The sequence below is a fragment of the Tamandua tetradactyla genome, chromosome 7, assembly GCF_023851605.1.
Source record: "Tamandua tetradactyla isolate mTamTet1 chromosome 7, mTamTet1.pri, whole genome shotgun sequence".
NCBI lineage: Eukaryota > Metazoa > Chordata > Mammalia > Pilosa > Myrmecophagidae > Tamandua > Tamandua tetradactyla.
The window spans coordinates 163,843,606-163,864,258 of record NC_135333.1 but is presented as its reverse complement, the minus strand read 5'-3'; the positions used below and the strand labels follow the sequence as shown (position 1 = coordinate 163,864,258).

General features: G+C 37.4%; 1 protein-coding gene across 4 annotated transcripts in view; it reads left to right on the top strand.

Moving 5' to 3' along the window:
* Positions 1 to 20,653, top strand: part of CEP83 (centrosomal protein 83) — a 182,495-nt gene that overhangs the window by 146,148 nt on the left and 15,694 nt on the right. For all 4 annotated transcript variants that reach the window (XR_013155868.1, XR_013155867.1, XM_077111614.1 and 1 more), the window contains 3 exons: positions 10,825 to 10,900; positions 14,042 to 14,199; positions 15,754 to 15,883. Coding sequence is in view for 2 of the 4 variants with exons in the window: in XM_077111614.1 (XP_076967729.1) it covers positions 10,825 to 10,900; positions 14,042 to 14,199; positions 15,754 to 15,883 (364 nt within the window). In the remaining 2 variants the exon portion in view is untranslated. The remainder of the gene's footprint in view (positions 1 to 10,824; positions 10,901 to 14,041; positions 14,200 to 15,753; positions 15,884 to 20,653) is intronic.

Here is a 20,653-nt window from a genome sequence, read left to right as displayed (position 1 = left end):
GTTGTTCATGCCTTTCTAGGAACCCATCCATTTCATCTACATTGTTGTATTTATTAGCGTAAAGTTGTTCATAGTATCCTGTTATTACCTCCTTTATTTCTGTGAGGTCAGTGGTTATGTCTCCTCTTCCATTTCTGATCTTATTTATTTGCGTCCTCTCTCTTCTTCTTTTTGTCAATCTTGCTAAGGGCCCACCAATCTTATTGATTTTCTCATAGAACCAACTTCTGGTCTTATTGATTTCCTCTATTGTTTTCATGTTTTCAGTTTAATTTATTTCTGCTCTAATCTTTGTTATTTCTTTCTTTTTGCTTGCTTTGGGGTTAGTTTGCTGTTCTTTCTCCAGTTCTTCCAAGTGAACAGTTAATTCCTGAATTTTTGCCTTTTCTTCTTTTCTGATATAGGCATTTAGGGCAATAAATTTCCCTCTTAGCACTGCCTTTGCTGTGTCCCATAGGTTTTGATATGTTGTGTTTTCGTTTTCATTCGCCTCGAGATATTTACTAATCTCTCTTGTAATTTCTTCCTTGACCCACTGGTTGTTTAAGAGTGTGTTGTTGAGCCTCCATGTATTTGTGAATTTTCTGGCACTCCGTCTATTATTGATTTCCAACTTCATTCTTTTATGATCCGAGAAAGTGTTGTGTATGATTTCAATCTTTTTAAATTTGTTAAGACTTGCTTTGTCACCCAGCATATGGTCTATCTTTGAGAATGATGCATGAGCACTTGAGAAAAAGGTGTATCCTGCTGTTGTGGGATGTAATGTCCTATAAATGTCTGTTAAGTCTAGCTCATTTATAATAATATTCAGATTCTCTATTTCTTTATTGATCCTCTGTCTAGATGTTCTGTCCATTGATGAGAGTGGTGAATTGAAGTCTCCAATTCTTATGGTATATGTGTCTATTTCCCTTTTCAGTGATTGCAGTGTATTCCTCACGTATTTTGGGGCATTCTGGTTCAGTGCATAAATATTTATGATTGTTATGTCTTCTTGTTTAATTGTTCCTTTTAGTAGTAGATAGTGTCCTTCTTTGTCTCTTTTAACTGTTTTACATTTGAAGTCTAATTTGTTGGATATTAGTATAGCTACTCCTGCTCTTTTCTGGTTGTTATTTGCATGAAATATCTTTTCCCAACCTTTCACTTTCAACCTATGTTTATCTTTGTGTCTAAGATGTGTTTCCTGTAGACAGCATATAGAAGGATCCTGTTTTTTAATCCATTCTGCCAGTCTATGTCTTTTGATTGGGGAATTCAGTGCATTAACATTTAGTGTTGTTACTGTTTGGGTAATACTTTCCTCTACCATTTTGCCTTTTGTATTATATATATCATATCTGATTTTCCTTCTTTCTACACTCTTCTCCATACCTCTCTCTTCTGTCTTTTTGTATCTGACTCTCGTGCTCCCTTTAGTATTTCTTGCAGAGCTGGTCTCTTGGTCACAAATTCTCTCAGTGACTTTTTGTCTGAAAATGTTTTAATTTCTCCCTCATTTTTGAAGGACAATTTTTCTGGATATAGAAGTCTTGGTTGGCAGTTTTTCTCTTTTAGTAATTTAAACATATCATCCCACTGTCTTCTAGCTTCCATGGTTTCTGCTGAGAAATCTACACATAGTCTTATTGGGTTTCCCTTGTATGTGATGGATTGTTTTTCTCTTGCTGCATTCAAGATCCTCTCTTTCTCTTTGACCTCTGACATTCTGACTAGTAAGTGTCTTGGAGAACGCCTATTTGGGTCTATTCTCTTTGGGGTGCGCTGCACTTCTTGGATCTATAATTTTAGGTCTTTCATAAGAGTTGGGAAATTTTCAGTGATAATTTCTTCCATTAGTTTTTCTCCTCCTTTTCCCTTCTCTTCTCCTTCTGGGACACCCACAACATGTATATTTGTGTACTTCATATTATCATTCAATTCCCTGAGCTCCTGCTCAAATTTTTCCATTATTTTCCCTATAGTTTCTGTTTCTTTTTGGATGTTCCATCCTCCAGTTCACTAATTCTATCTTCTGTCCCTTTAAATCTACCATTGTCCGTATCCATTGTTTTTTCCATCTTTTCTACTTTGTCCTTCAATCCCATGAGTTCTGTGATTTGTTTTTTCAGTTTTTCTGTTTCTTCTTTTTGTTCAGCCCATGTCTTCTTCATGTCCTCCCTCAGTTTATTGATTTGTTTTTTGAAGAGGTTTTCCATTTCTGTTCGTATATTCAGAATTAATTGTCTCAGATCCTGTATCTCACTTAAGGTGTTGGTTTGTTCCTTTGTCTGGGCCATATCTTCAGTTTTCCTAGCGTGTTCCGTTATTTTCTGCTGGCGTCTGGGCATTTAATCAGATTTCCCTGGGTGTGGGACCCAGCAGGTTGAAAGATTTTTCTGTGAAATCTCTGGTCTCTGTTTTTCTTATCCTGCCCAGTATGTGGTGCTCATGGCGCTCGTCTGTCTGCGGTTCCCCCCAGTAAAAGATGCTGTGGCTCCTTTAACTTTGGAAAACTCTCGCTGTGGGGGAGGGTTGCCAGCCGAAGCAGCTTGGGTGAGTTCCGAATCAAATCTCCCAGCCGGCCCGGAAGTCCGTGCGTGGTGGGGGGGGGGCGCCGGCCTCCACGGCTTGGGGGAGTGCCGGTCCAAATCTCCCATCTGGCCCGGGAAGCCAAGCGTGGCGGGGGGGCGCTGCTGCCGCGGCTTGGGCGAGTGCCGATCCAGCGTTTCCCGCCGGACCTGGAAGCCACGTGTGTGGAAGGGACCCCGTTTGCCGGCCTCTGTGGCTTGAGGGACCTCCTACCAAATTCTCCCAGCCGACCCGGGAGGCTGCGCGTGGGCAGGGGCGCCAGCCGCTGCGGCTTGAGGAGACCGCCTGTCCAATTATCCCAGCTCGCCCTGGAAGGAGGGAGGGAGGGACTCCGGCCACCAGCAGCCCTGGCCCGGGGAAGCGCGCGCCCCTCAGGTATCTCACTGCAGTGGATTCTCCATGCCAGTTCAGCCGTTCCAGAATGGGGTACGCTGTCTTTTTGGTCTCTGTCGTGGCTCCGGGAGCTGTTCTGTACCGTTTCTATTTCTTGAGTAGCTGTTCTGGAGGAGGAACTAAGACCCGCGCGTCTTACTAAGCCGCCATCTTCTCCGAAAGTCTCCCTTTAGTATTTCTTGTAGGGCTGGTCTCTTGTTGACTAGTTCTCTCAATCTTTCTTTATCTTTGAAGATTTTAATATCTCCCTCAATTTTGAAGGCTGATTTGGCTATATAAAGAATTCTTGGTTGAAAGTGTTTCTCATTCAGGATCATAAAAATATCATACCACTGTCTTCTTGCTTCCATGGTACCGGTTGAGTAGTCTGAAGTCAGTCTTATGTGTTTTCCTTTGTATGTAGTAGATTGCTTTTCTCGTGCTGCTTTCAGGATTTTCGGTTTCTCTTGGATGTTCTGTTTCTGTTCAACACCTGCCAGTCGATTAATATGTGTCTTGGAGAGGGCTTGTATGGATTTATTCTGTTTGAAGTTCGTTGGGCCTCTTTGATGTGCATATTTATGTCTTTTATAAGGGCTTGGAAGTTTTCTCTGATTATATCTTCAACTAACTTCCCCAACCCTTTACTGTTCTCTTCTCCTACTGGGACACCAGTAATTCTTAAATTTTTGTGCCTCTTTTTGTCCATCATTTCCCTAAGATCCAGTTGCATTTTTTCCATCTTTCTTGCTATTTGTTCTTTTGTGCAATTTAGTTTTAGTGTTCTATCTTCTAGCTCACTTATTCTTCCTTCTGCTTCTGCAAATTTACTATCGTGTGTCTCCCATATATTTTTTATTTGGTCGACTGTATCTTTCATTTCTGTGAGATCTGCCATTTTCCAATTTACCCTCCCAAATTCTTCTTTATATTCTTCTAGTGTCTTCCTGATATTCTTTATATCCCCATAAATATCCTTGAGTAGTTGTTACATATTCTATGTCCGCTCTGGAATTTGGATTTGATCATTTGGCTGGGCCATTTCTGCTTGGATCTTCGTGTGTTTTGCAATTTTCTGTTATGTTCAGGGCATTTGATTATCTTGATATGGTTATTATGCAGGTTGATTTCCTTCACTCTTTTAAAGTTTTGTATTTACTTAGTTTTTTCTGATTGTTTCTTTTGTGCTTTGTTTGTTGGTTATTCTCTGCCAAATCAAGGTCCAGATCACATGTAAGGACTACAATTCAGCATAAGCGTCTGTTTTAAGGTAGGCTAGGGTGCATAGGTACTCTGGTAGCAGAATGGCTGGCTGCCATGCAGGAGACCCAAGGTGAACTCACCCCCAGGAAGTTCTGGACATTTTCTCCCTATCTTCTATCTTGTTTCACAGAGCAGGAATGAACTCACTTCACTCCAATCTGCCATCTTCCCAGGAGCTCTGCAGATTTTTTTATTTTTAATTTCTATTGCAATGCTTATTTCCCTCTTTAAATTTTATTATTATTTGTTATTAGAAAGGTTGTAGTTTTACAGAAAACCATGGAAAAAATCCAGAGGACCTGTAAACCTCCACCCCCACACACAGTTTTCCCTATTATTAATACTTTTCAGTAGGGTGGTACCTTTCATACAATTGATGAAACATTATTGTCATCATTATAGTGTTAACCATACACTGTTGTTTACGTCAGGGATCACTGTTTGTGTTGGCAAGTCCTAGATAGTTGGATAGTTTTTATTCTAGAAACATGTATGTAACCAAAAATTTCCCCTTTAACCACACACAAATATATAATTCAGTAGTATTAATTATGTTCACAATGTTTTACTACCATCACTACCATTTGTTACCAAAACTTTTCTATCAGCACAAATAGAATCTCAGTTTGGTCCATTTGAGCATTAACTCCCCATTCCCTACCCCAACTATCCCCTGGTAACCTGCACTCTAGTTTCTGACTCTATGAATTTCCTAATTCTAATTATTTCCTATCATTGAGATCATGCATTATTTGTCCCTTTGTATCTGACTTCGCACATCATGATGTCTTCAAGGTTCATTCCTTTTTATGTTTGAATAATATTCCGTTATTATTCTATACCCTATTTTGTTTATCTATTCATCTGTTGGTAGATATTTGGATTGTTTCTGTCTTTTGGCAATTGTGAATAATGTTGCTGTGAACACCTGTGTGCATATATCTATTGTTCAAGTCCTTGCTTTCAATTCTTTGGGTTATATACTTAGCAGTGGGAAGAAAATATAAACTGTTTCTTATAGGGACTGTGCCATTTTCCTTTCCCATCAACAGCGGACAAGTATTCCTATCTCTCCACATGCTCTCCAGCACGTATTTTCTGCTTTTTTAATAGTAGCCATTCCAGGGGGTGGGAAACCTTACTATTTTTCATTTTGTATATGAGCTTACTTTCTTTCTTGATCAAGTTAGCTAGCTATTTTATTGGGTCTATTCTTTTTCTGTTTTCTACCTCATTAATTTCTACTTTTATCTTTATGTCTGTGTGGTTTTTTTTTTTATTTTGGCTATTAAAAAGTTTTTTTCTGTTTTATTGACGTTTAATTTACATGAAGTAAAATTTTTCCATTTAAATAGTGTACAGCTTGATCAATTTTGGTAACAGTATGCAGCTTTATAACTTCACCACAATCAAGATATAGAACAGTTTTCATCACCCTGTAAGTTTTCCTATGTCTTTTGGAAGTTAATTCCTTTCCCCAATTCTTATTCTTAAGCAAAATTAATTTATCTGCATTATTGCATGTATCATTAGCTCTTTCCTGTTTTCTTTGTGTGTGTGTGTGTTTTTTTATTTTCTTTGCATGGGCAGGCACTGGGAATCAAACCCAAGTCTCTGGAGAACTCTGCCTACTGAGCCATGGTGGCCTGCCCAGTAGCTCTTTCCTTTTTATTACTGAATAATATTCCATTGTATGGAAATAACACAATTTCTGTTTCCTCCATTCTTCTGATGATAGAAGAATATTTGGATCCCTTGTAATTTAGAGCTCTTATGAGTAATGCTGTGATAAATATTCACAAAGAAGTCTTTGTGTGGACATTCTGTTTTTATTTTTCTTGGCTAATTACCTAGGGATGGGATTGCTGGTCATATGGGATTGCTGAGTCATATGGTAAGTGCATGTATAGTTTTATAATATACAGCCATACTGTATTTCAAAGTGGTTGTACAGTTTTTCATTCCCATTAAGTATATATGAGAGTTTCAGTTGTCCCACAATACTTGGTAATTGTCAGATTTTCTAACTTTTTAACTTAATGATTCTAGTTGATATATAGCGACATGTAATTGTGGTCTTAATTTGCGTTTCCCTGATGACTAGTAATGTTGAGCATCCTTTTGTGTACTTACAAAAACAATTCCTTTTTGTCAAATTCTTTTTTCTCCTGTGAATGGGCCATACTTTCCTGTTTCCTTTTGTGTGTTATAATTTTTTGTTGAGATCTGGACATTCTGAGTTTCATGTTGTTGTAACTATGGAAATCTAGTTCTCTCACACCTCTGGGTTTGGTAGAATTTTTTGTTTTTGTTTTGATTTTGAATGTTGTTGTTGAGGGCTAGAGCCGTAAAAAGTGGGTCTTCCAAACTATTTTGCTCCCACATGGAGAATAGAAAGTGACAAGAGAAAAGGAAAAAAGCAGGTACTGACTCTTAAGATTCCTCTGCCACTTTTCCCTCAGTGAGGTTGGAACAATGGCTACCTTCAGGGCTTGCCTCGAGTGATCTGAAATAGCTAATCCAAAGCAGTGACCAGTGATCAGATCACACTCCTTTGGATTTTGCTGGAGTAGGTTGTTGTAGCCCAGCCTGGGACTGATAATGTGTTCCCGGAGTCTGGGTTGCAGTCTTCACTGTTGCCTGCCCCGTGGTTGGGGGTGGTTGGTAGCCATTGCACAAAGGGTGAAATTCACTGATGGTTACTACAGTTTATGAGCCTCTTTCTCCAGGTTTCTCTTGGATGTGCACAGTGTTCCACTATACTCCAGAATTCGAGAATTGTTGAGTCAGACAGTTTATGGTTGTTTTGGTAGGGGGACTGATTCCTTTAGCTTCCTACTCCATCATCTTCTCACAGTCTTCCCCAAGATTTATTTTCTTATGACCAGGACAAAAGAAGGAATAGGACTGACCCTCTTCCTTTAGGGTTATTGTTTCTGGCATTTGTGTGTAAATATCTCAGAAAGCAATGGTTCATATTTTCTGTTTTCTTCCATATTATATTGTCTAACCATCTGTTCTAGTTTGCTGCCTGCTGGAATGCAATATACCAGAAATGGAATGACTTCTAAAAGGGGAATTTAATAAGTTGCTAGTTTACACTTCTAAGGCTAAGATAATATCTCAATTAAAGGAAGTCTATAGAAGTGTTGAATCTAAGGCATCCATGGAAAGATACCTTGGTCCAGGAAGCCCCCTGAAGTTCAGGGTCTCTCTCTCAAGTGAGAAGGCACATGGCGAACAGGGTCAGGGTTTCTCTCTCATCTGGAAAGGCATATGGTGAACCTGGCATCATCTGCTAGCTTTTTCTGGATTCCTGTTTCATGAAGCTCCCTGAGAGGTGTTTTCCTTCTTCATTTCCAAAGGTCGCTGGCTGGTGGACTCTCTGCTTCTCATGGCTATGTCTCAGAACCAGAATCTCCAGCTTTCTCCGAAATGTTTCCTCTTTTATAGGATTCCAGTAAACTAATCAAGACCCATCCAAATGGGTGGAGACATGCCTCTACCTAATCCAGTTTAACAACCACTCTTGGTTAAATCACATCTCCAGAAAGATGATCTAATTACAGTTTCAAACATACAGTGCTGAATAGGGATTAGGAGAAACAGCTGGATTTATAAAATGGGATTAGGATGAAAACATGGCTTGGGTATATACATCCTTTCAAACCAGCACACCATCTTACACATTTAAATGTCTGATCCAGAATTAGGTTGCTCCATTCAGTCCATAATTATAAATACTGAGTTCTTACTGTGCTTCAAGTGCAGCTTTAGGCCCTGAGAGTATTGTGGTCCCTGTAAACACATTCTAGTTGAGCAGATAAGACATGCTAATAATTCCAAGCTATAAACAAATGCATAATGAATTATACTTGAGATACATATTTGAAGAATTTAAAAAGGGAAAGGTAGAGGGGTCCATTTGTGACAAAGTTAATTAGCGTGAAGTTTTCCTCATGAGATTAATCATTTGGTCTCCAGAGATGTTATGCATAAGGCTCTGGCTTAGGATGGATTATTCACTTTGAAGAGGACAGAATTGTGTAGGTATTATTCATCTCTATAATATAGTTTGATCCCCTCTACTAGTTAGTTTTCTTTTAAATCCTGAATTTAAAATCAGTAAAACTATAACATAATGAACTATAGGAAAGGGACTTGGCTGTTAGAAGACCTGGATCCTATCTTGCTTTGGTTGCTTGGTTGTTTTGTGATTTGGGCCTAACTTCTCTAAGTCTCGATTTCCTTATATGTAAAATAAGAATAATAAAGATTACTCTGTTTACTTTTACAGAATTATTGTGAGGAATTAATACAATTCAAATTGGCCAACCTTAGTTAAATGTCTGTTATACTATAGGCATAATGATAGGCTAAGGATGCAAAGATAAACACGTTCCCTATCATTTAGGAGCTCATAGCCTAGCAGAGTGAAAGTGAAATAGCTGTGTCTATGAACACATTCTGTAAATTGAAAAATACTATACAGACGTTAAGATGTCTTCTCCTAATTTTGTTTTCTGATGCCTTAGTAACACAATCTGCACTTTCTCACCAAGGCTATTTGTTCTGCCTATTCCCTGTTATTGTCAAAATCCTAACCATCAGATTTTTAAAAATATATTTTTATTGAGAAATATCCACACGTATACAGTCCAACCATATTATATAATCACTGGCTCACAGTATCATCACATAGTTGTGTATTCTTCATCATGATTATTTTTAGAACATTTGCATCACAGCAAAAAAAGAAAAAAAAACAAAACTCATACATTCTATACCCCTTACCTTTCCCTCTCATTGACCCACAGTATTTCAGTCTACCCAATTTTTATCCTTTATTTCTCCCTATTTATTTATTTATATTATTATTTTATTATTATTATCCTTATTTTATTTTATTTTTTACTCATTTGTCCATACTCTGCATAAAAGGAGCATCAGGCACAAGATTTTTACAATCACACAGTCACATTGTAAAAGCTATATATAGTTATGCAGATACAGTCTTCTCCAAGGATCAAGTCTACTAGAACACATTTCAGCATTTCAGGTTCTTCCCACTCGCTACTCCAATATACCATAAACGAAAAAGGAATATGTTTATACTGCATAAGAATAACCTTTAGGTTGATCTCCTGACTCCATTTGAAATCTCTCATTTATTTTGTCTCATTTCTCTCTTCCTGCTTTTGGTCCAGAAGGCTTTCTCATTCCCACGATGGTGGGTCCTGGCTCACCCTCAGGAGTCGGGTCCCACATGCCAGGGAGATTTACACCCCTGGGAATCATGTCCCATAGAGGGGGGGAGGCAGTGAGTTCACCTGCCGAGTTGGCTTAGATAGCCCACATCTGAGCAACAAAAGAGGCTCTCCAGGGGTGACTCTTGCACATAATTATTAGTAGGTTTAGCCTCTCCTTTGTAGGAATAAGCTTCATAGGGGTGAGCCCCTAGATGGAGGGCTCAGCCTATTGAATTGGTTGCCCCCACTGCTTGCAAGAATATTAGGAATTCCCCAGATGAGGAAGTTGAATATTTCCTCCTTTTTCCCCAATCCCCCAAGGGAACTTTTAACATCTTATTCAAGATTCCATGTGATTATGATGTTTAAGTAAACTGACCATACAAATTAAATTGGATATTGTGCTACCCAAAATATAAATTTTGCACCAAATATCTCTCCCTTTGGTCTCACATAGAGGTTCAAGTCTAAAAATATGGGCCATATCATCCTTTACCCACTATTCTGATTTACCTTAGTCCTATCCAGATCACCTTCATTCATATCTCTAGAACTCTGATCACTTTTTCAGCTTTTTAAACAGTTGCTGAATGGGGTACTGCCGACTTTCATAGCTTCAGAGCTCTAACTCTGAGTCTCAGCTGTCATATAAATACCCCAAGTTTCAGGAAACAACCAGGTTATATACAAATAGCTCAGTATCTCAGAATTTAGAACTATCATTACAACCTAAATATATCTAACTGCTATAAGGGTTTACAATCTAGAAACCTTTACAATAGGCCCCAACCAGATAATTCATGCTCTCGACTTCACTTCTCTGAGTTTGTTTATTATAGTTAATCTGTATGAGTGAGGCATGATAATATTTATCTTTTTGTTTCTGGCATTTTATTCAACATACTCTCCTTAAGGTTCATTCACCTAGATGCATGCCTCACAACTTCATTCCTTCTTGTGCTGCTTAGTGTAGACCATTATATGTATATACCACAGCCCACACTTCCTTCCCTCAGTCCTTGTACCCTTAGCCCACTTACATCCTTTGAGAATTGAGGACACAGCCACCATAAACCCCAGTGACCCATCAGATTTTTAGCCACAAATATTATTCTTGAGAGAGAAGTTGAGACCAACTTGGCTTCTCATCTTCTATATGCCCATATTTGTAGATTTTCATAGAGTGAAACCAGTAATTTATGTTACCTTTTATTTGTGAGTACAACCAAAGTGCTTGATGCCTGAGTTTATCATTGTAACTGCCATTTTGTGTAGCACTATGCCTGGTATAAGTAGGCTCTCAGTAAGATGATTGCTTAATTCAGTGAATTCTCAATAATCTCTTTAGTTGTGTTGTCATTTATAGGTTAAAACTTCAACAACAATTTGTGAATATTGAAAATGCAGAGAAAGAAAAAAATGAAAATTCTGACCTGAAACAGGTATGATTTTGGCAAATATTTTGCCTTTATTTTTCTATCTGTTTTTTTAGAGATCTGTATTTTGCATCTGTTTGAAATTTGCCTATCAGTATTCTGAAAATTTAATCACCACAATTGTTAAAAGTATTGAGGTTAATTTGTAAATATAAAATGTTTAAAATCTCTTTATGAATAACAAAGAGAAAAGTAAGATAACTGTTGTTTTTCTTACTTTTCCTAAGATATTTATGTACTGAGACCAACAAAGAATTTTTTAAATTATAGTTTAAGGACAGTATTTTGATATTTTGAATTTTAAAAATTTGAAAGAACATCAAGGTTCTAAGTTACTTGTGCAGTTGATTTGTAACTTTTCATTTCTTATTCTATGAGATATTTCTCATTTCATCCCTGTGAAGTTGAAGAGTTATGTGTTTGGAAGGAAATTTCTGTTTTAATTAAAGTTACTTGGCTTCAGGAAAGAAGATTTATATAAGGTTGAACAGAAAATGGTAGAGTGTGCTTTTCTGAATTTTATTTTTTTTGTTGTTTAAAATCCTTTCCTTTTAGGTTACAAAGTAATAAGAATTCCATTTTTAGGGTTTATATTTACATGCTAGCTGGTACTACCTTTCAAATGCGTTTTGACTTCTAAATCTTAACTGGGAGGGTATAATGTTTGGTGCCCTGAATTATCTGGCACCGTTAACATTGGGCTTTCTGGACACGGTGAGGTAGTAAGCGCTTCGAAGTTTGCTTGCTCAGTCAGCTGTATAGATTTAATATTTGTACCTCTAGTTAAAAATAAAGAATGAATCATTCTTCTTGGAGAAATTCATTATAAAATGAAGAGAAATACTGTAGGAGTCATGCCATTTTACTTTATTCTGCTGGCAATTGCCCTTTGATATACACAGCCCTACCTTATTTGGCTTTTCTGCTTAGTTGATTTATTGTATAAAGCACCTGGTTTCTTTTGACCGTTGGGTCTCTGACTTTCTTTGTTCCCAATCTTCTTTCAGAGAATGGTTGGGAGAGATAAAGGAAAATGAAAGAAAAATGAGAATTTTATAGCTTATTAATTAATAAAATGACTTGTGGGAAAAGTAGGCGAAACTGTGTCCCAAATGATAACTATTTGTATATAACTTAAAAGCAGTGTGAATCTTTCTAGCCTGTTATTCTCTAACTAGATAATTAGTAACTTCATATGAGAAAAATATGCTTCCAGATAAGGGTAAATTAGGATGGAAAAAAAGGCTCAGTGATATTATGTGGTAATAAGTTGCTCTAGAGACCAGGGATTCCCTGCCTTCATTAGGTTTTTCAAAACATCTTCTGCCCAATATTGGAGTATAGACTGCTTGTTAACCTCTTAAAGATGCTGTGCGAATGAACCTTCCCATATTCACAGTTATTCCTGACTGTTCAAAGAGCAGAACTCCTGGAGGTCTGCTGATCATAGGATATACAGGAGTGAGAACAGATTTCCCTAGGAGCTTTCCCAGCTGACCTGCTTTAAAAGTCTGTTCTTTCCTGGGAGGCTAGAGAAAGTCAGACAGGAAACTCAGTCCAATAGTTGGCTTTTCTTACCTCCCTACTCTCCTGATACTAAGCCTATTCTACTCCCAGTACCTCTTTTGCCTTGCTTATTTTGGGAAGAGAAAGGATTAGTGGCAAGTTGAGGAATGTGGTTCATTTTTTTAAAAAAATATTTTTATTGCAAATTGTAACACATATACAGTCCATACATGGTGTACAATCACTGGCCCACAATATCATCACATAGTTGTGTATCATCACCATAATCATTTTTTAGAACATTTGCATCACTCCAGAAAAAGAAATAAAAAGAAAAAACTCACACATCGCGTACCCCTTACCCCTCCCTCTTATTGACCACTAGTATTTCAGTCTACCCAATTTATTTTACCCCTTATCCCCCCTATTACTTGCTTATTTAATTTTACTCATCTGTCCATACCCTGGATAAAAGGAGCATCAGACACAAGGTTTTCACAATCACACAGTCCCACTGTAAAAGCTGCATCGTTAAATAATTGTCTTCAAGAATCAAAGCTGCTGGAACACAGGTCAGCAGTTTTCAGGTACTTCCCTCTAGCCACTCCAATATACCAACACTAAAAAGGAATATCTATATAATGTATAATAATAACTTCCAGATAACCTTTCAACTCTGAAATCTCTCAGCTGCTGAAACTTTATTTTGTTTCATTTCTCTCTTCCCCCTTTTGGTCAAAAAGACTTTCTCAATCCCTTGATGCCACGCCCCAGCTCATCCCGGAAGTTCGATCCCACGTTGCCAGGGGGATTTATACTCTGGGAGTCAAGTCCCATGTCGTGGGAAAGGCAGTGAGTTCACCTGCTAAATTGGCTTAGAGAGAGCGGCCACATCCAAGCAACAAAAGAGGGTCTGTGGAGGTGACTCTTATAATTAGGTATAATTATAAGTAGGCTTAGCCTATCCTTTGCAGGAATAAGCTTCACAGGGGTGAACCCCAAGATCAAGGACTTAGCCTTTTGAATTGGTTGTCCCCACTGCTTGCTAAGAATATCAGGAATTCTCCAAATGGAAGAATGTCCCCCTTTCTTCCCAGTGCCCCAAGGGAACTTTGCCAGTACTTCTTTATTCACTTCCTAAATTACTCTGGGATATATTGGGGCATCACTCTAACCTGGATAAACCAACAATTTCTCACTCCCTATTGAAGATTCAGTATAATTTTGGTGTTCAAGTAAACTGGCCATACAAGTTAAATTAGGTAATGTGCTCCCCAAAATATAAATTTTGTACCAAATAAACATCTCTCCTTTTGGTCTCAAACAGAAGTTGAAGTTTTAAAGTATGAACAGTATCATCCTTCACCCTGTATTCTGGACCTTGGTCCAGATCAGCCTCATTCATATCTCTAGTCTGCTCCCTTTTTCAACAGTTCACGATGTGGTTCTTAATAACCCCTGACTGTATTAAGAAATAATCCTGGCTTCTGCAATTTATTATTTTACTTAAGGGTATTCTCAAGGGCATAGCGTTCGGGTGGGCATTTGTAAGGGATGACGCGTAGTGTCTTTTGCCTCCCTCACAGCTTACTGCTTATTGCGTTTATGGCATTATGTTTCTCTTCTTTCTTCTTTTTAAAGCAAATCAGTAGTTTGCAGATCCAAGTGACCTCGCTTGCACAGTCAGAGAATGATTTGCTGAATTCAAACCAAATGCTGAAGGAAATGGTGGAGAGGTTAAAACAGGAATGCCGGAATTTCAGAACCCAAGCTGAAAAAACACAACTAGAAGTTGAAAAGTAGTGTTTCTCTTTTTTATGTATAAATATTTTTTCTTTCAGCTGTAGTATATGTATTGTGTTTGGCATTGTAGTTACAAATACCCTCTGATAGGGTGTAATGGTATTAGGTAATGTATACTTTGTATTTCTATAGAATAAGCTTTATGGACTCTTGAATTAAAAAAAAAATAAGTCCTTTAGAGAAGAATGTCTTTTAAAATTCTGTCTGAACGTAGTATTCAGAAAATCCTCAGAAAAACTTCTTTTACACATTGAGTAAACCAACATATTTCTTACTTCAAATATTTCGTCCATTCTTCTGAATGGAGAGAGCACATTTTTTGTTGTGTTTGTATAAAATGTCTCAGAATTAGAAAGATAATCTCTTGGACCTTCCCTTTAAAAAGCTCATTTCTTGGGTTATATTTTTGGTCTTGAAATTGTTAATCATCGGTGGTATAGTAAACTAATAGGTAGTAGATCATTTTGGTGATGTTCAAGATCTTAGAAAACTATTGTTTGGGTGTAGTAGAAAACTACCTTTTTTAATTTACTTTGTCTTTATAGCATGGTATTATAAGATTTCATTTTAATTTACAGAACATTATTATTTTAAAATGTGTTCTTTTGAAAGCTTGCCATATAAAACTTTTTTTCATTCAGTGTTTCTGGGTTTTTTTTTTTTTTCTTCATATTTTAAGGCTTATTCATGGTTTCATATATAGGATTGAATTTCTGAAAAATGAAGTAAGCAAAATATTTGCCTGTAATATGCGGTGTCATTCCCCAAGCTCTAACTAATTTTGCAAAAAGTAGTAATTTATATCTTGGAACCCTCAAGTATTTGATTGGCATGTACTTAAGAATTCTAATGATAAGAGGAGCTAGAAATCTAAATCACTGGTTTCTGAATTTTATTCCTAGGCTTATATAGAAGAAAATAACCAGATATGGGTCTAGAATGTCTAGATAGGGTTTAGTTCCAGTTGGTATACCAAAGTGTGTGTGACTGTAGGGAAGTAATCTGACTCCTCAAGGTTTGTTATTCTCATTTGTACTGCCTATAATAAAGATATTAAAAATCATATAAAGTATGCTGAACTTTAAAAATATAAGTTGTTATAATATCATAAAATATCATTTATATGAATTTTACTCTTATGTGAAACAAACTGCATTAATACTTGATAACAGGGTTGATTCTCAACCAGCTTTATTTTATAGCTTGGTGGTTATCATAGGTCAGCCCTGATTATCAAGTTTTTGCCCTGCCAATAACTAGGTGTGAGTCCTTGGGAGTTAGTTAAGTACTCTAAGCCTCAGTTTCCTCACTTTTAAAATGGAGGTGATGGAAGTCCCTAATTCAGAGAGTGATGTGAAGACTGAATGATGTAGTACACTTATTCTAAGCACAGACCTGGATCAGAGGAAATGCTCAGTAGTCATAATGTTAGCAGCTGTGGGGCCATGCCGGAGTGTCTGCAGTTGGATAATGGATATGGTCAGGCAGGTTGTGATTTAATCCTCAGAGTCTGTGTTAACTTCCACGTTTTGCTTACATTCTTCTGGCAGGACATTGGAAGAGAAACAGATCCAGTGGTTGGAAGAAAAGCATAAGCTTCAGGAACGTATCACAGACAGAGAAGAAAAGTATAATCAAGCCAAGGAGAAACTGCAGCGAGCTGCAATTGCCCAGAAAAAGGCAAGTGGTTGTTATTAAAGTGATTTCTGTAGGGTAAAACATAATTACATATTTTAGGAGAATAAAATGTATAATTAAAACAGATTTTAGTGATATGTTTGATATTTAAATATGACATTTTTGCTGTCAACCTTGTAGAGATAAATTGGGAGAAATCCAAACTGCTCAACAGGTTTATTTCTAAATTTTGTTTGTAAGTCAGTTGTTCAGAGGTAGCATGAGGCTGTTTTTCATAGTGATAAAGTTTCCAGGCCAGCCCATACAAGCCATATTTAACTCCTGCACCTGAATCACAGTGTGATTCTTTCAACAACACCTAGCTAATACCGACAGCATTACTTTGGTGTTAAAATGCTTTCTTATTTCCACATCAGCAATGTGTATGGCCTTGCCCCAGCAGGGGAACAAGTCCTCCCACGGCTTCTGAGACAGCCGTGATTGTTCCTATAACCATGATTCTTTTGTGGTTCTCACCATTGTAGGCATACTTTTCCAGCACCTAAAAACTGTTTTCTTGGAAACAGTCCAAGAAAACAGATTAATCAAAGCCAGTGGTTTACTACTTTTTTCCTATTGCAGTAAACCCAGTGAATGTCGCATGGTCATGGTCCCATCAGTAACCGTGACTTACTGTGGTAGTGATTCAGCAGTTATTTTTTAAGAGTATTTTGCTTTGTGGGGAAGGAACATTGCAGTAAAATCTTGTAAGTGACTTCAGTAATACCCGTTTGATAAGTTCCTTTTGTAGTCATATTGGTTGTGGGGAGGTGAGAACACCTGAGTTGAGAGAAAGGTGCTTCTAAGCATAGATACCAGTATCTTAATGGTCTGGTATGTTTTTTGGAAAGATTAACTGTTCACATTTGCGTAAGAGAAGATAGCTGTCTATCACTTACATATTCTGAATTTGAAATTGATATAACTGACAAATGTGTCTGATAGTTGGCCACTGCAAGTCAATACTTTCCCACTTTGTTGGTTTCTGACTACTACTTTTCTCTTCCCATAATGCTAGAAATAGTATAGCATTTATATTAGATAAAGGAGATTTACTTTATGGGAATCCAAATGTTTTATACCCGAATATAAATACTTGATTGTTCTGTGGCATTGTTTCCTGTGCATGGCTCTTTCTTCCGTTCTTTCCATATGAGTACTAAGCAGTATGTGGGTATTGATGGTATTTCAGTAAATTTTTTTATGACTAGGGATGATTTCAGAAATCCCACTTATGTTTCCTTATACTGTTTTAACCCTAGAAGCATCTGAAGCCAGATTTCAGATCAAGTTATAAGAGCTGATTATATCTTTTACAGAGAAACTTTTATGTCCGGATTTCAGAGATAAGTCATCTTACAGATCAGATTTTAATTACTGAGGTTAGTTTAGGTTGACATCTTTTGGAGCAAAAGTGACATCCAGTGGTGAGAGAGATTATCAGTGAATTATAGGTATACCAGAAAGAGAGATGTAAGGTGATATTTTAAGAAGGCTGCAAAGAAAGTCCCCTTGGGGACTGGGAAAGGAGGAAATATTCAACTTCCCCATTTGGAGAATTCCTGATATTCTTGCTCTTGCAAGCAGTGGGGACAACCAATTCAAAAGGCTGAGCCCTCGATCTTGGAGTTCACCCCTATGAAACTTATTTCTGCAAAGGATAAGTTATGCCTACTTATAATTATGCCTAAGAGTCACCCCCATAGACCCTCCTTTGTTGCTCAGATGTGGCCTCCCACTCTAAGTCAACTCAACATGTGAACTCGCTGCTCTCCCCCCAGTGTGGGACATAACTCCCAGGGGTGTAAATCTCCCTGGCAACATGGGACATAACTCCTGAGATGAGCTGGGATGTGGCATCATGGGATTGAGAAAGTCTTCTTGACCAGAAAGGGGAAGAAAGAAATGAAACAAAATAAAGTTTCAGCAGCTGAGAGATTTCAAACAAGTCGGGTGATTATCTGGAGGTTCTTATGCAGTATATACATATCCCTTTTTAGTTTTTGGTATATTAGAGTGGCTGGAGGGTAGTACCTGAAAACTGTTGAGCTGTGTTCCAGTAGCCTTGATTCTTGAAGATGACTGTTTAACAATACAGCTTTTACAGTGGGACTGTGTGATTGTGAAAACCTTGTGTCTGATGCTCCTTTTATCTAGGGTATGGACAGAAGAGTAAAAGTAAGTAAATAAATAATAGGATAAGAGGTAAAATAAATTGGATAGACTGAAGTACTGGTGGTCAATGAGAGGGAGGGGTAAGGGATATTGGATGTAGGAGTTTTTTCTTTGTTCTTTTTATATCTTTTTCTGGAGTGATACAAATGTTCTAAAAATTGATCACGGTGATAAATACCCTGCTGTGTGATGATATTGTGGGCCATTGATTGTACACCATGTATGAACAGTATGTGTGTGAAGATTTGTCAATTAAAAAAAAAAAAAAGAAGAAGCCTGCAAAGTAACATTTCATTAGTATTGTGACCTAAGATAATTTTTTTCTCTATTGAAATACATGACAAATGATAAATGTGAACATAGTAAATATTCATTTCACCTTTTAAAAATTCCCTACTTTCTATGGTTCCACGTACTTTACTGCTTTTCTCTTTATTAAGTCCATGGTCCACAAGTCATATTTCCTGTGGGACAATAATCTTTATGAAATTGATTTCTGTAATGCAAACCCTTTTTCCATTCAAGTTAAAGATAATATTTCTGTATGAAAATGTGGCCATGAGATTACATAAATATAATTCATAAGAGTGCAACAGACCTTTTAAGTTCTTTAAGTGAAAAAAGTACAACTTTCTTATGCAATAAGACTTAAAACAAGTCCCAGAATTTGAACTCTAAGGCAGAAATAGTAATCCTTTAGAATTATTTTCCTGTGAGAGGTTCTTATTACCGGGGAGTAGCAGCTTTGTTTTCCCCCCTAGCTGAATAAGAAGGTTCACTGTCATCTGAGTATGCTTAATTACAGCTCCAAGCTCCTAAGCGCAAAGTGTATGTTATTTCTGGTTAAGTGAATGACCAGACTACTTTAAGTAGACTCTTTGGTGTAAATGATATTTTGCTTTGTTGATTTGTTTGGAACGCTTGACCAGGGATCTTGAGTTGCGATGCCCTTCTGTGATTGATGACTTACTTCCCTGTATACATTTCCCCCCACATTGTTGAATTATGAGTATGAAGAGACATCTCTTGGAGTGAGCACTGTGAGCTATGCTTTTCTTTTTGAGGCAGTTGGAGTAACAACTTGTAACTTTCATTCTAAAGTCTATTGCTCAAAACTAATTATTGGTTAGATACTATTATGAGTGTTTTTGGAAAAGAAATGGACAGTGGCCTTGGAATTGTTAAGTGTCTGTTGACTATGTTGTGTGACTAGCGTTATGGTATATACCGAAGGGAAACTAGAAGTCATGATTAATCTCTCCCCTTGACGAACTATAATCTAGTTGGAGAAATAACATGCTAGAAATATCTAAAGAATACTATATTAGCCAGGGTTCTCCAGAAAAGCAGAACTGGATTTATTATAAGAGTTGACTCTTGTAACCATGGGATTGGTGAATCTGAATTCCTTAGGGCAGGCCACAAATTGGAACTCGATGGTGATATTAAATTCCCCAGGAGAAACTGATTAGCTAAAGTAGAGATAAAATTCTTCTTTTTAATTCTTGAAATCTTTACATCTCCCTTTAGGCCTCCAACTGTTTAGATGAGTCTTGTTTCTCTAGGGAAACAGAACCAACAGGAAATCTCTAAATATTATGGGATTTTATAACATTGTCTTACGGAACTGTGGAGATGCTCAAGTATGTATTCTCTAGGGCACGCTGCAGGCTGGAAACTCCGATGAAGGTTTTCAACGAATTCCCCACAGAAGCTGGCTTGCTGAAGTAGAAGTGAAAGTTTTTTCTTCTAACTGCTCAAATGATCACTTCTCATTTTAAAGCCTTCAACTCATTGGATGAAGCATCTCTCATTGCTGAAGGCAGCCTCCTCTATTGATTGTAGATGTAATCAGCATAGATGCATTCAACTTACTGATAGTTCATTTCCATGAAATGTCCTCATGATAACAGTTATGTCACTGCTTGCTTGACCAAGCAACTGGTCATCATTACCCGGCTAAGTTGACACATGAACCTAACCATCACAAGGAGATTCTTCTCATGTTAAAGACATTCTCCTTAGCTGATTCAACATAGATATAATCAGTTATAGATGTAATCAACTAACAGTTTAAATCCATGAAATACCCTCACAGTAACAATCAGGCTTGACCAAACATAGCCTAGCCAAGTCGGCCTTTATCAGCCATCACAAATACTATTAGTCATTTCCAGGTGTTTCTTATGGGCATGAAAATTTGAGAGCCAGAGAGAAGAAAGCCTGAAGGACAAGGGGATCGGTTAGGAGACTCTTACGGTGAACTTAAAATGAAATAAGTCTGGAATTGGGGATTAGAGCGTAGGAATGAAGATGAAGACCCAGAGATATTCTAAAGGGGAAAAAATTACAGAATATGATATAAGTAAGAAGAAAAAGAAAAACGAGAAGTATCTTAGCTGTGAGGGGATATAAATGGATTTACACTAATGAAATGAAGAATAAACATGTCAGTTTAAGGGTAGAAAGAGAAAGTAAATTTGACTAAACACATTCAATATGAAGTGATGGCAGGATGTCTGAGAAAACTTGTCCTACACTCTTAAGTGGAAACATTGTATATAGCTAAGTAGGAAAAATGGAATGTAAGGCATAGGA